The sequence below is a fragment of the Toxorhynchites rutilus genome, chromosome 2 (genome assembly GCF_029784135.1).
Source record: "Toxorhynchites rutilus septentrionalis strain SRP chromosome 2, ASM2978413v1, whole genome shotgun sequence".
Taxonomy (NCBI): Eukaryota; Metazoa; Arthropoda; class Insecta; order Diptera; family Culicidae; genus Toxorhynchites; species Toxorhynchites rutilus.
Genome location: NC_073745.1, coordinates 156,068,780 through 156,082,117, shown reverse-complemented (window position 1 = coordinate 156,082,117; position 13,338 = coordinate 156,068,780). Strand labels below are relative to the sequence as shown.

At 37.1% G+C, this 13,338-nt stretch overlaps 1 protein-coding gene across 25 annotated transcripts in view; it reads right to left on the bottom strand.

Moving 5' to 3' along the window:
- LOC129770377 (small conductance calcium-activated potassium channel protein) overlaps positions 1–13,338 on the bottom strand; it is a 691,836-nt gene that overhangs the window by 110,481 nt on the left and 568,017 nt on the right. For all 25 annotated transcript variants that reach the window (XR_008742104.1, XR_008742103.1, XM_055773170.1 and 22 more), the window contains 2 exons: positions 7,789–8,105; positions 7,449–7,553 (listed from right to left, as the gene is read on the bottom strand). Coding sequence is in view for 23 of the 25 variants with exons in the window: in XM_055773170.1 (XP_055629145.1) it covers positions 7,449–7,553; positions 7,789–8,105 (422 nt within the window). In the remaining 2 variants the exon portion in view is untranslated. The remainder of the gene's footprint in view (positions 1–7,448; positions 7,554–7,788; positions 8,106–13,338) is intronic.

Genomic DNA, 13,338 nt, shown 5'->3' with positions numbered 1-13,338 from the left:
ACATATTTCGGTGAGAACAGAAATTCCCTCAACTTGCATTTATTTCCAGTGTCCATTTCCTCAGGCACCTTGGTTTCGAAGTCTGGGTTAGGGAACACATTTCGGCGTAAACAAGAATTCCCCCAACTTGCATGTATTTACAGTGCTGATTCCTTCAGACTCCTTAGTTTTGACGTCTGTGTTAGAGGAACCGAGAATCGGGTCAATCAAAATGAGGCAGTTAGGGCGTTGATCTCATGAAAAATAACATTTTATGATTCGTGATAGATGCGTAGAGATATTTCCAATCAGTGTTGCCACATTTTAATCTGTACCAGAGGGGTTAAAAATCTTTCTCATCTGTACTTTTGACGTAGGATTACGTCTTTCGGGAACATATTGGGGTACAAATTGAAAATCGAAAATCGAGCACATCGTGAAAATTGTCCAATTTCAAACGCTTATTCCTCAGTCATTTCATGATGGATTGATGAATTTTTTGCGTCAATCGATTCTGGCACTCCATAACAATTTTTCATATTGAAGAAAATAATATATGTCATGTAACTTGTGTGATACACAATGAAAGAACGACCAATTTAACGATGTGTTCTCTCAAACATATGACACGTAGGGTGAACGCTTAGTTGTGACGTCATGACAGCGGCGTGAAAGACATCGACACCGCATAAACCTTTGCTTAGTAATCATTGGCCCTGGACTTCACTTTCATCATCAACGAGCACGAGGTAAGACGTTTCTCCGTTAGAATAGATACGCTGGGTGATTCCCAAAGAAAGATATATTTATGAAACACACATTGGCGATCCTGCCAGGAGTTGCTTAATAAAGCAACATTTAAAATCCTGGAACCTGATAATTTATTGTCAAGGTTTCAATAAATAAAAAAATTGTGAAAAGGGAATCACCCAGCTATTCGAAGAATTTAGTTTATGTCAATTCCTTTCAACGTAAAACTAAAAGTGTTGAAGCGGAACGGGATGTCCGCGATCGGACAGACAGGTTTCAGCGGAACGGGATGTCCGCAGTGATTTGGCCGAATGGAGTGTGTAGAGTAGTGGCGGAACGGGATGTCCGTAGTGAAGGCGGAACGGGATGTCCGCAGTGATGTGACGGAATGGGATGTCCGCAGATTTGCATTGTGATGAAAATTCAAAAGGAGTGTCCTCAGTATTTTGGCGGAACGGGATGTTCGCAGATTGCTCGTAGTGCAAAAAACTCTGTGTTTGAGCGGAACGGGATGTCCGCAGAGTAAAATGCCCAAAATTCAAACAGACTCAAATGTCGTTGCGACTATCCTTCTAGCGTTACAGAACGCCCATATTGGATCAATGTTCCGCAGTGTCTAAGAATACTTAGTCTAGATCTCACAGATTCATTTAGTCAAGAACTACCGCATGATAAACTGTGCCAGTACAATTCCTTGCGACATGCTCCCGTATGTTAGTGGCAGTTATATTGCCTTTTCTTTGTGCGGTGTTCATCCCTAAATGTGAGACGATCAACGGAGAAGATATTGTATATTTGCCTTTACTTGAAATGTGCAAGATAACACTGAAACCATGTCGATTGTTGAATAACACGAGTTATTAAACCGAGTATCTAAAAAATATAACGAAACGTTGCATCCCTCCAAGTGTAAAAAAGTTTGGGAAGTGATGAAATTCAACGCAACATGATCTGTGGATTGCATTGCAAGGATCCACTGTACACCGATTACGAGCATCGTCAGATTCATTAACTCGTCGCCTGGGGAAAAGCAATTCAATATGTTCACCATTGCTATTTTTCGTCGTTGATTGGCACAATGCGAACAAATATTCTGCGTTAACGATCTTTGGCTAGCACAGTTCACGCAACATTTTTCATCGTTGCAATGATTTGATTCGCCACCTGCACCTACGTGTGGCACATGAACTTCAAGGTGACCAAAAAATCCATTATCGAATCACTAAGGAATAATCGTATATCCTTTCAATTGTGTGGTTCTTGCCTCTGGTTCTGAGTGAAGGAAATCACGTAGTTGAGACTTGTTTCGTGGATTATGCAAATCGTCCCATAAGAGGGTTTCTTCCAGATCCTTAGAGATCTTTAGATAAACATGCAATATTATTGGCGAATACTTTTTGTGTACGAGTATTGTTGACGATAATTAAGTTGAAAATTTCCTGCGAAAATCTTTCGGATGGGAATCTGTTCCATGTTTACATTCTTGTTCCTCGAGGCAACAATTTTCTGGTTTTTTGGGAAGGGGAATCGACAGCAGCATTTTTCGATATTGCTCCCAATGCAAGTACAACATTGCAAAGGTGGGTACCCGATGCAACATCAGTGTGTGGAAAATCAAGTTAGCATGAATAGGGGATTGTTTGGTCGCACGTTGAAGGTTATTTTCTGAAATATTGCGTATTTATCAATCAAGTTAGTTGTACAAACGAAAAGATTACTATTATCAGCGTGTACAATTCTGCGCTTTTTTTTGAGAAGAGGGAAGATGTGTGATACACAATGAAAGAACGACCAATTTAACGATGTGTTCTCTCAAACATATGACACGTAGGGTGAACGCTTAGTTGTGACGTCATGACAGCGGCGTGAAAGACATCGACACCGCATAAACCTTTGCTTAGTAATCATTGGCCCTGGACTTCACTTTCATCATCAACGAGCACGAGGTAAGACGTTTCTCCGTTAGAATAGATACGCTGGGTGATTCCCAAAGAAAGATATATTTATGAAACACACATAACTAACTATCGAACTATTGAAAAATCTCAACCCCTATCCTAACGGAAATACTCTCTTTTGGTTGGTTGAAATTGACGATACATGTGACGGTTCCCTAACTGAGACATCAAAATCAAACAACCTGGGGGTAATCGGCATTGCAAATACATGAAAGAAGGGGGAACTTTTGCCCCCACCGAAATGTGTTCTCTAACAGAGACATCAAAACCAAGCTGCCTGGAGGAAATCGACTTTGCAAATACATGAAAACTTTTATTCCCACCGTGAAGTGTTCCCTAACAGAGACATCAAAACCAAGGTGCCTGAGTGAACTCAGCATTGCCAATATATGCAAGTCGGGGGCATTTTTATATTCCAAGATGGGTGACTAATTCTAGCAAATAAAATTTAAATCTGGAACTTTAGTGTTGGTTGCTTCGTGAAATTTCATATCAATGACCGATCGTGTATTGTGAAAAATTTAGCACAAGTGTAAGTGTAAAATTGTTGTGTTCAAAATCACTTGATGTATGAAACGATTTATTTCAATTTTCATAAATAAAAACCAAGGTGTGTTCCCGCTTGAGAACGGGTCGTTCGGTTTAAGCTGTCTGTTTTGTTATGCTCATTTTCACTCAAGAAAAGTTTATACGACGAGAAAAATTGGAAAAGTGAAGAAATATTAGAAAATGTGATTTCCCACATGCTCTATATATAGTATAGGTGTTGGTGTTGTTAGTCCAATTAAAATTCGCATTGGGTTGAATAAACATTCAGAAACTAAAAATTATAAAAGAAAATTACCTTTTCCATTTCAAATATTTTTCTCTACATTAAAGTAACATGTTTTTACTGATGTGAAAAATTGATAATTGTGTTCGGTATTGGTAATTAATTATTATAAATTAGTGAGTTTTTTTTTCATCCATACATAACACAGGCGGCATCTAATCTAGGATCACAGAGGGCGGTTTTCATCATATCTCGTTCCACTTCAGAATCTTTTATGTGATACGTACTATCCAACGACTATTTGCCATCCTTCTGTCATCATCACTCGGTAAACACTGGTGGAGTGAACAAACAATACCGAACAACCAAACAAAACGGCTCTTTTCAGGGCCACCAAATCATTATCAAAGAGTTTTCTGATGTTAATTTTCCAGCATATCAAAAATCAACAGATAGACTAACGGAATCCTACGTCAATTATGCGGTCGTGTCTCGGACACAACCCTCCTGTGACTTTTTGTTCAAAAAATTTGTACCATCGAAAATATTCGTTGTAGAAAAAATATGTTTTAGTAGAATGAAAAAAAAACTCATTTATTTACTATAAATACTACATTTACATTTGTAAGTCATTCGAAATTTTGATGATGGTTATACGTAGCCACTACGTAGTTCAATAAAATCTTTTGGTCTCAAAATAGTGTTCATCGTATCGTTGCTCAGCCGATTTCGAAGCTTATTTTCGTTTTGATTATATTCAGAAAAAAGTGCCGAGGAGAGAGGCGTTGTGAGAACGATACAAACATGGCATCGAAACGCCGAAAATGCGAACGTCAATTCTTTTCAGACATCAAACCATCAATTTTTTTAGACATCAAATTTTTGTCCATCAATCCTGCACATGCTCGTTTTCTGAAGCTGCGATTTCCTTATGTAGTAATTTCACCTTTAGGGTACGAAATTTATTTTCCAGAGCTTGTGCATTTCCTTCGTAGAACCCTGTATACGAATTTCGTCCTTAGTGATCAATTATTACATTATAAACCCTTCATTATCAACAGCACCAAGCGATACTGCGGCGTAAAAGTCCTCATGTACCTTAATGTTGCTTTATTCAAATGTAAGGAATTTCACACGCGGAAACAATCTGTACCAATCTGTATTTTTTGACGAAAATCTGTATTCTGTACCGTACAGAATCTGTACCAAAAATAACGAAAAATTCTTTACCTTTCCAGATAAATCTGTAGGTGTGGCAACACTGTTTCCGATCAATTAATGCAAACATCTTTCAGTTCTATTAAGAAATGTTCGAGTTATAAGCACTCGAAATCTTTCATTTTTTCCAGCATGCTTAGCAATTAGCTATAAGAAACCAGCAGATCTAGCGCACATAAACGAGACACAACAGCAATGTCCTAATAAAGTCCAAAGGAAGTTTGCTCATGAACGGCGAGGTGTACGTGAAGTGCTAACAAGAATTAATAATGAACATATTCTACAGCACATTAACACATTGCGAACCGCTCACGAGTTTTCTCTAGTTTCGCGTTCCGTCTGTTACGGATGGATCACGAAATAACCCGTGTTTTCTACACTTGATGGTTATATCGATGGTTTGCCAAGAATCTAAGGGTGGGTTTAGACTAGGGATATATTCATGTGAAGAAATATGATGAGATTTATAGAAATCGCATCAACCGTTTACACTAGCGTGAACTTCTATAATAAATATATTCATATCTTCGGTGAATTTATTCACCTGAAGTAGAACTGCATCCAACTTTAGTGATTTCTCACCAGTGAGAAATTCACAAGCGTTTACATATGCTGAATTTATTCAAGTTATATATATACCTCGAATAAGTGTATCATATTTATTCTCACCCGTTTACACCTATTTTCACGTGAATAAATCCATCTATAGCTATAGATCTCCCTAATGTAAACCCGGCATAACAAAACCTACCGATGGCTCGCCTTGGTCTCATCCACACCGAAGGAAACGATCTCATCCGTGGAATCCGAACAAATTCAAGTTTGCCCCAAAACGTGCGATCCTTAATGTGTTAAAGAACACGAAGGACATATAATGCTTTGACTAGATTTAGCAAGCTGTCAGTGACAGCCTGTCACTACAGTCGAAAGATTTTTCCGGTGCCATTACAACGAAATGGATTTATTTAAAAAGGACCTGAACCCTCCCAACTATCTCAAATTCTGCCAAAGCGATAAATATTAAGTAATTGTCAAACATAATTTTATGAGTGGAAGGGTGACCCGGAATGCAACATTTCATCACCGCAGGAGTCCATAAAATTTTAATAAAAGACACCTTTTTTTAACTTCTTTATTCTGAAATTTGTTCAAGACGATGACCCATTACAATAATCATAGCCTAGTACTCTCAGATCATGAGTTGTCTCAAAATCAAAAGTGATGAAAAATGGCAATTGCACCTAGGTAAATTGTGCATTATCTGACAATTTGATAAAAATCATGTTGTGAAGTTGCAAAGACCTAACTATATTATACATCCAATTTTTCCCAATTACGTTATATTCAGATACACATTCGACTGATTTAGAAATTTTCAGATGAACTGGAAACAAAATCACTAGGAAAATCAGAAGATCAAAAACATATGAATTGACGCTGTTATTATACCTATCGGCATAATCTTCAATCACGATTTACGGTTACAAATATTGCTGTGTCTTGAGAGCTCACATGTTCGCTAACGCGTCATAAGTGCATAGAAATAATGTTTTGATGTGTATTCATTGCAGTGACGTGCGATTCATGAACGTAAAACAGTGCTTGTGCAAAAAAATTCAACCGTGCCAGAACTTGAACGTATTTGTCGTAATATCAAAATAAAAAAAACTTCCACTACAAACCAAAACAATAGTATAACTATGAAATAAAACATATCAAAAATACAGATCGCTTTGAAACACTGAGAGGTTGTTTGTTCTGTAAATTGACTTTCAAACTTTGGGCGTCGTTTTTTTTAGCCTTACGATGTTCGTTTATATTTGTAAAGTGTTTTATTTTACTTCTAATACTTTTTTATTTCCTCGAACTATCGCTGGAATCGATCATTTTCGTTGGTTGGATCACCAGAGTATTTTTTTAATGGAAGAACATTAATCTAGTTTTCTTTTAAACAAAGTGATGAATGAATATGATTCTTTATGAGGGATTAAATGGGAAGCAGAAGAATTAAATGAGATGGAAGCGAATGGAAAGTTTTAATGTTTTCAAATCAGGATTGTTATTAGATGGATGAGCGACAGAGTACGTCAACGGAAACAGGAAGTTAGTGAACGGTAACGCATTATTTAAGGCAGTGATTCGACGAACAAAGTGTTCTTCAATTTGTATGTGATTCAGATAAGTTCTGAAATAATTATTGAAGTTGTTTTCAAAGTTACTTCACATATTGCAGGGTACAACAGAATTAAGGTAAATAAGTCGCGGATGATTATGAGTGCAGCATTGCAAGAAAAAAGTTTTAATTAAAATCTCTAAATATCTGAGAAACGTGTGGTCATATCAGGAAATGTAGGATGAAACCAGAGGAATGGACAGGAGGAAGAAAAATCAGGTTCGAAACATGTAATTGAGCATTATCACGAAAGATCCTAATAACTGCATATCGCAATAACAATGGGTATGTGTGTAATGCAAGCTGTTTTGTTAATTATGATGTACTATTCACTAATTATTATCATGGAACGAGATTAAAACTACTGGGCACATTTTATTTCATTCATTTGTAGGGATTGGGTGTTGAGAAACAGGGAATTGTTATTAGTTATTTACGTTTGGATATTTATTCCAATGATGAGTTCTAGACTATGTGAATATGGTTCAAGATTAGCTCAACAGGAACAGTACAATAATGTAATGGAATAGTAAAAGAAATCAGAGAGCGACAGATTCGGAAGGAAGAAGATTATGACTGGATGAAGAAAGATAATTACCTTTCGCACTGTCGAAGCGTCCATGATGCTATTATCCATAATGAAACCATGAATACTAGTAGGACCGTTCCCGGACATATTGTCATTAATGTTTTGAGTACAAATCTGCAAATGATAATTCAGAAATAAAAGAGGTTTTATCAAATCGAATACTATGGTTTGATATTGTTTTTTAGTATTTAGTGCTTGAGTAAGCTCACGCTAATCTTCAACAGATAAAGAGTGGGAATCTCGTTCTGTTTCTTTCAAAAATACTTTCAGCAAAAACTAACCCGATTTTGATTTCGATGTCTCAAAAGTTTAGGCTATTAGGTAGTTATGTATGTTTATGTAAACTTACCGTGTATTGAAATTGATACGATTTAATGCACCTATACTACGTGATGAGGCGTCGGTAAAGAGTTTCGAATGTAACAACATCACACGGCATATCAGGTACAAACGAAGGAACATTGGCAAAGATAACGCAACGTCATATGGGACGAGTTCCGATCCCATGGCTTTATTCTTATTCGCTAACTTGGTTGTCCATAGAAAATAATATTGACCTGGAATGGGATGCACCGCACAGATGAGTAATTCTAAAGCTATTTGGCTCATTCGCTGCCAGGTCATTGCTATTCGCCAGTCGTCCGCACAGTTGTCTATCATAAAAAGCTGCAATTGGAGAAGAGAGTAGAACGTTAACATATTTTAATAAGACAGTGCGAAGCATCTGCGCATTTTTTAATTTTAATCTATCTGTGTGAAAAATGGTTTTCTATTTAGGGTTTTATTGCATCAATTCCATTAATATAAATTTTCCAAAAAAAATGCTCCGTGGTTGCTCAAAACCGTAAACATTTCTTATTCAGAAAATTCAAGTCTCGCGTTTACAATTTAGTCCTTATACCTGACCTGACCGGGTTCCGATCATTGTTCCATGCTTGCTCGCATGGAAGGTTCAATGGACCAATTCCGGAGAAAGGGGATTCCGTGCAGTAGACCCTATATCACATATGTCATTCAAGTAGGGGAACTGGGGAGAATGTGGTCACCCTAAGGAACATGCCCATTTCCTGTGTCTACATACCACTAAAATATCCGTTCTTCGAAGAATATTGTAGCTCAACTTATTGTAGTTCAAGATAGTGAGCGGTTTTTATCATGAAAATTGAAAATAGTACATTTTTCATTATTAGAAAAAAGATTGAAAAATCGAACATTTTTTTTAGTGAGGAGGTAAAGTGGTCACCTGTGGTCACTCGCACATATAACGTTAGAAGAGATATATTTATGCGTGTTTTCTTGGCCAAATTTGTTTAAATCATTATTGAAATAGTAGGTACATGTGCTAGGCCAATTCACCTAAAATATTAATTGAAATTTTCTCATACATAAAAAAGTAGTAGGAAACACATAACGTTTTTCAAAATAAGGCTTGGTTTTGGTTGGGGTGGCATATTTTTCCTGGGTCAAAAACACAAAAGGGGCCCCTTTAGGAGCAGAAGGTGATAAGGTATATCAGATTTTGAAAACAGAACATTGTGAGTAGTAATTCTCCACTGACCACTGACCAGAACAAAAAGAGAAAACAATAAAAAAAGGAGTTGAATATTCTTTCCTTCACTTTCCATCATGCATTGGATGTGACTGTCCATTTCAACTCCACCAGTGCAATTATTTTAATAATTTAAATTTACCACTTACGAAACAATTTACTTTTCCGTACATAGCTTTAGTACATTCGCTTCTCTGTTTGCTCACAAACCGAAATATAACCATCAGCGATTTTTGCAATTCAACCACTCAAAATGCTTGATATCGAAGCCGCAAAAAACACATCCGACGCGGAATCATGTATGATTTTCGGTTTCTATTTTCCTATTCCACTTTTGATCAGTATTCATTATCATAGGATGGTATAAATATTATAGAATAGCTCAAGAAGGGGTTCCAACCAACAGAAATTGGAATTCATAATGCAACTGTACAAATCAACAACCTGTCCGTTATAACCCTACTGTCCGTCTGGCGAGTGTCCAAAACGCTATGTAGAAATCGTCCTCGGGGATGCAAACACACATGTTGGGAAGGAGGAATTCTTCCGTCCAATCATTGGAAAACATAGTCTTCATTTGACGACTAATGATAACGGCCTGAGGTTAGTGAACTTTGCCGTTGCCAGGGGAATGGTTATCTGTAGCACCTATTTTCCACGTTTAAACATTCAAAAGCAAACCTGGAGACATCCAAACGGTGCAGCGCTGGAGTTTTTGAGCGTAAAGTGCAGCGTTCAATACTCGGCGGTAAACTGGAAAATGGAATGTGACGCAGACGCATGAATCACGAGCCGTATCAAGTCTATGAATATGCTATAGTGAAGGCAATACAACGTGGTAGGATGGAGTGGGCAGGACAGTTGGCCAGAATGTCGTATGAAAGAGCCGCCAAAACTATTTTCAGCAGAGAACCAGGAAGAGGGCGCAGACTCCGGGGTGGACTTCGTAGATGGTTATGCGATGAAGATGCAACGGCCGTCGGTGTTCGAGGTGACTGAAGAACGGCTTCCCAAGACCGGTAAACGGACTGTTGCCACAAAAGTAAAAAGAATTTTCTGTCGAATTGTTAGTAAATTAGCATATTATTCATAAAGTCAAGCAAATGTAGACTACATACATATAGGGGAACTGTGGGTGAAACAGACATGTTATGAAGAACTTTTTTGTTCTCATTTCCATCTCTATCTTTATTCCCGTCACGTCCATTTCATTCATTTTAGAATGCAATTCTGCATTTGCTCAAATAATAAGCATCCGTGCCACTCCGAAAGTGGTACTTCCAAAATAAATGTTTCAAACGCATCCACTGCTTCCTCTGGCATCAGAAATCGTTAACCACGCAGTTTATTTTTCATATTCGGGAGCAAAAGAAGTCATTGGGTGCCAAATCAACGTAAAGTGTGTCTAATCATGATTTAATATTATGGATAATGTTTTGATCAATTGAATTCGAATCGAACGGATTGAAGAATGTAGAAGTCGATTTCGATCAAATCGTGAGACAGGGTGTCAACTACCTTGAAAATCCTTGAAAATCCTTGAAAATCAGGGAATATCAGGGAATTTAACAATGTCAGGGAAAATCAGGAAATATCAGAGAACTTCGTGACTAATCTGAAAAAGAAACAAATTCCGCCAATTAAAATTTTCTTTATTCCAGTAATAAGAAAGTTAATGATACCAAAAAATTGTAAGGGGTTGTATGTATGACACGACCGCATATTTTCGTAGAACTACGCAATTATATACAATCCACTTGTTTACCACTTCGAATATTATTTTAGAATGCATCGAAATTTTTGTAATAGATTATGTTCTTCGTTACAAATATATTTGATGAACATCCTTTTATGTTTGATATGTTGTCTAGGACTACTAAATTATGTGAACGGAAGAATTGTCAAACGATACAATGATTACAATCCCTCTGGAATAATTGCACATCTCATGTTTACGTAGTTCTCGAATCGCGAAAGTTCATTCACCTCTAGTATCCGAAATGCCGATTTTCCGAGGCTTCTCAGTTTAAAAGTACGTTTCATAGAAACATATTCTGGTCTGCACACCGACAAGCGAGTACAAAAGTACTCAACGGATTCCCACAGGTACATTGATTTTGAAGTCTGTGTTGGGGAAACCGTAAATCGGGCCAATCAAAACTTGGCAGTTAGGGCATTTAGATAACGCTTGACATTTTACAGTTATTCAATTGTTCATCTCAGGAAAAATAACATTTTACTAATTGTGATAGACGCGTAGAAATATTTCCTATCAATTGATGCAAACATCTTTCCGATCTGTTAAGAAATGTTCGAGTTATAGGCATTCGAAATACGGGTAGGGTTAGCACACAAATCGGCAGAACAAATGTATGGGAAAAAAGGAAGTTGTTCCAGTTTACATGAATTTAAACCATTTATAGATTAGCGAATTGTAATGTATAGCATATCAAATAAATCTTAGAAAATTTCCGATTCGATTGTTATGCAAATCATGAGAATTCGTTCACAGTGAAAATAATCATTAACGTTAACTTTATTTCATGAAATCATGACCTGTTTTCTGATTTGGCACCCTCCCTGAAAGACGTAGTTCTACGTCAAAAAGTCGTATTTGACTAGTTTGACTCGTTGTAGGTTTTTCAGTATATGTTGTTTGCTTTTGCCTGTAGGTGATCTTAGTCATTCCGAAGAGTAAACAGCGCAAGAGTAGATGGCTTTTACATTGGTCTTGTTTATACTGTCATTTGGCATCAGTATCTGCAGTTCAACTTCAACCAATTCCCTTCCTTTTATTCTTCGAAAATTGTCGATAATTTCATGCTTGAAAATCATACTATCAAAGCTGGGATCCTATGCTGCCTGAAAAAAGTTATGTAGCACAAATCACTCCGCACTGCTGAAAAACACATGGTTGTATTAAGATGAATGTTTCATGACAGTCACAAAGCTCAAAGCTGAAAAGGTCTAACCACGATAAACGAAAAAACGGTACCGCGGCTTATGAAAAAGGCTTTTCTGCCATCTTGGCCATCAGCCGCAGTGTGTGTAAACAATCAGCAATATTTTACAATATTTTTTTTTTTGGTTTTTTGCGTGTGGAATTGTTGTGGTGTCAATAAGAGCATTGAATAGTTAAAAGGTACGTCTTTTACGGTTAAAGCTAGGTTTGTATTATACTCTTTCTTATTTTTTGTTTCAGCTCAAGAGAACAAATCGACTCTCGGTGTCGGTTGGTGATGGAAATATTTTTCCCGCGTTTTGCAGTCAAATCCCTTTCCACAGTCCTCTGTATATTTATACCGTTTCTTCTTGCGCACTTATTCACGACACGGTTCTTGTTGTGTCGATGGACGGTATGAACGTGAATTGGTCATATTACGCGAGTAACTGGTCTCTCAAAATGGACAAAAAAAAATCTTGAATTTGGGTAGCTTCGGATTGTATATTTTACACGGTTCATAAAAGGATTGATGGATCCAAAACGCCAAAATGTTCCGACTAACTAATCTTGAAATTTCATCTGAGATGCGAAGCAGTGGTTTTAAAGCTTATGAAACGATGATGAGTTAAGTCACCAACCATCTGGCCAGCAACGGACCACCCGCGAAGCGATAATTCATTATCAACAAACTCCAGACATCGGACCACTCAGCCACATCACATCATAAACAATCTCACGACCCAAGATCCAAATAAACAAACATTTCCATTATTTGCCATAATGCAGTATTTAGCGATAGGACTAGAATCAGGGCACAGCGAGATTATATATAGCAGTATCCTAAAATTCTATGTTCAGTTATTTAGCAAGAGTGAATAAAGACACGTTGGTGTCAAAAAAATATTTTTTTAAAATAAACCTTCTGTAAAAGTATTAACTGATGTATCCTTGATATTCCCATCATTGATTCCGATAAAAAATGGAGGGAAAACGATTCGAGAAGCTTTTGACTATTTTGATATTTGACGGATTTTGGACGTATCAGTGGAGCTCCAGCAGACTTATCACTGGAACAATATTGCTAGTAACAAAACCAATTTTGCTCACTATGATCGGCTGGAACATTTTAGGAAAGGATAGGTTTACGTAACTTACGACAAGTTTATGATGCTATACTTCACTTTGGAAGTATAGCATCAATAAAAATGTTAAGCTAGTCAACTCAAATTCTCAGTTTCAAATTCTCACTCTCTTTATCGTCATATGAATCAAAGGTCATGAAAGGGCTACGGGAAACAGAAGCGAAATCTATAGAGGCAAAACGAATGAAATTTTAGAGAACGCACAGAAGTAAGCCGAAGGATTGCAAGATAAAGTATTTCGTTGAAATCGTTTCATGAAATTAA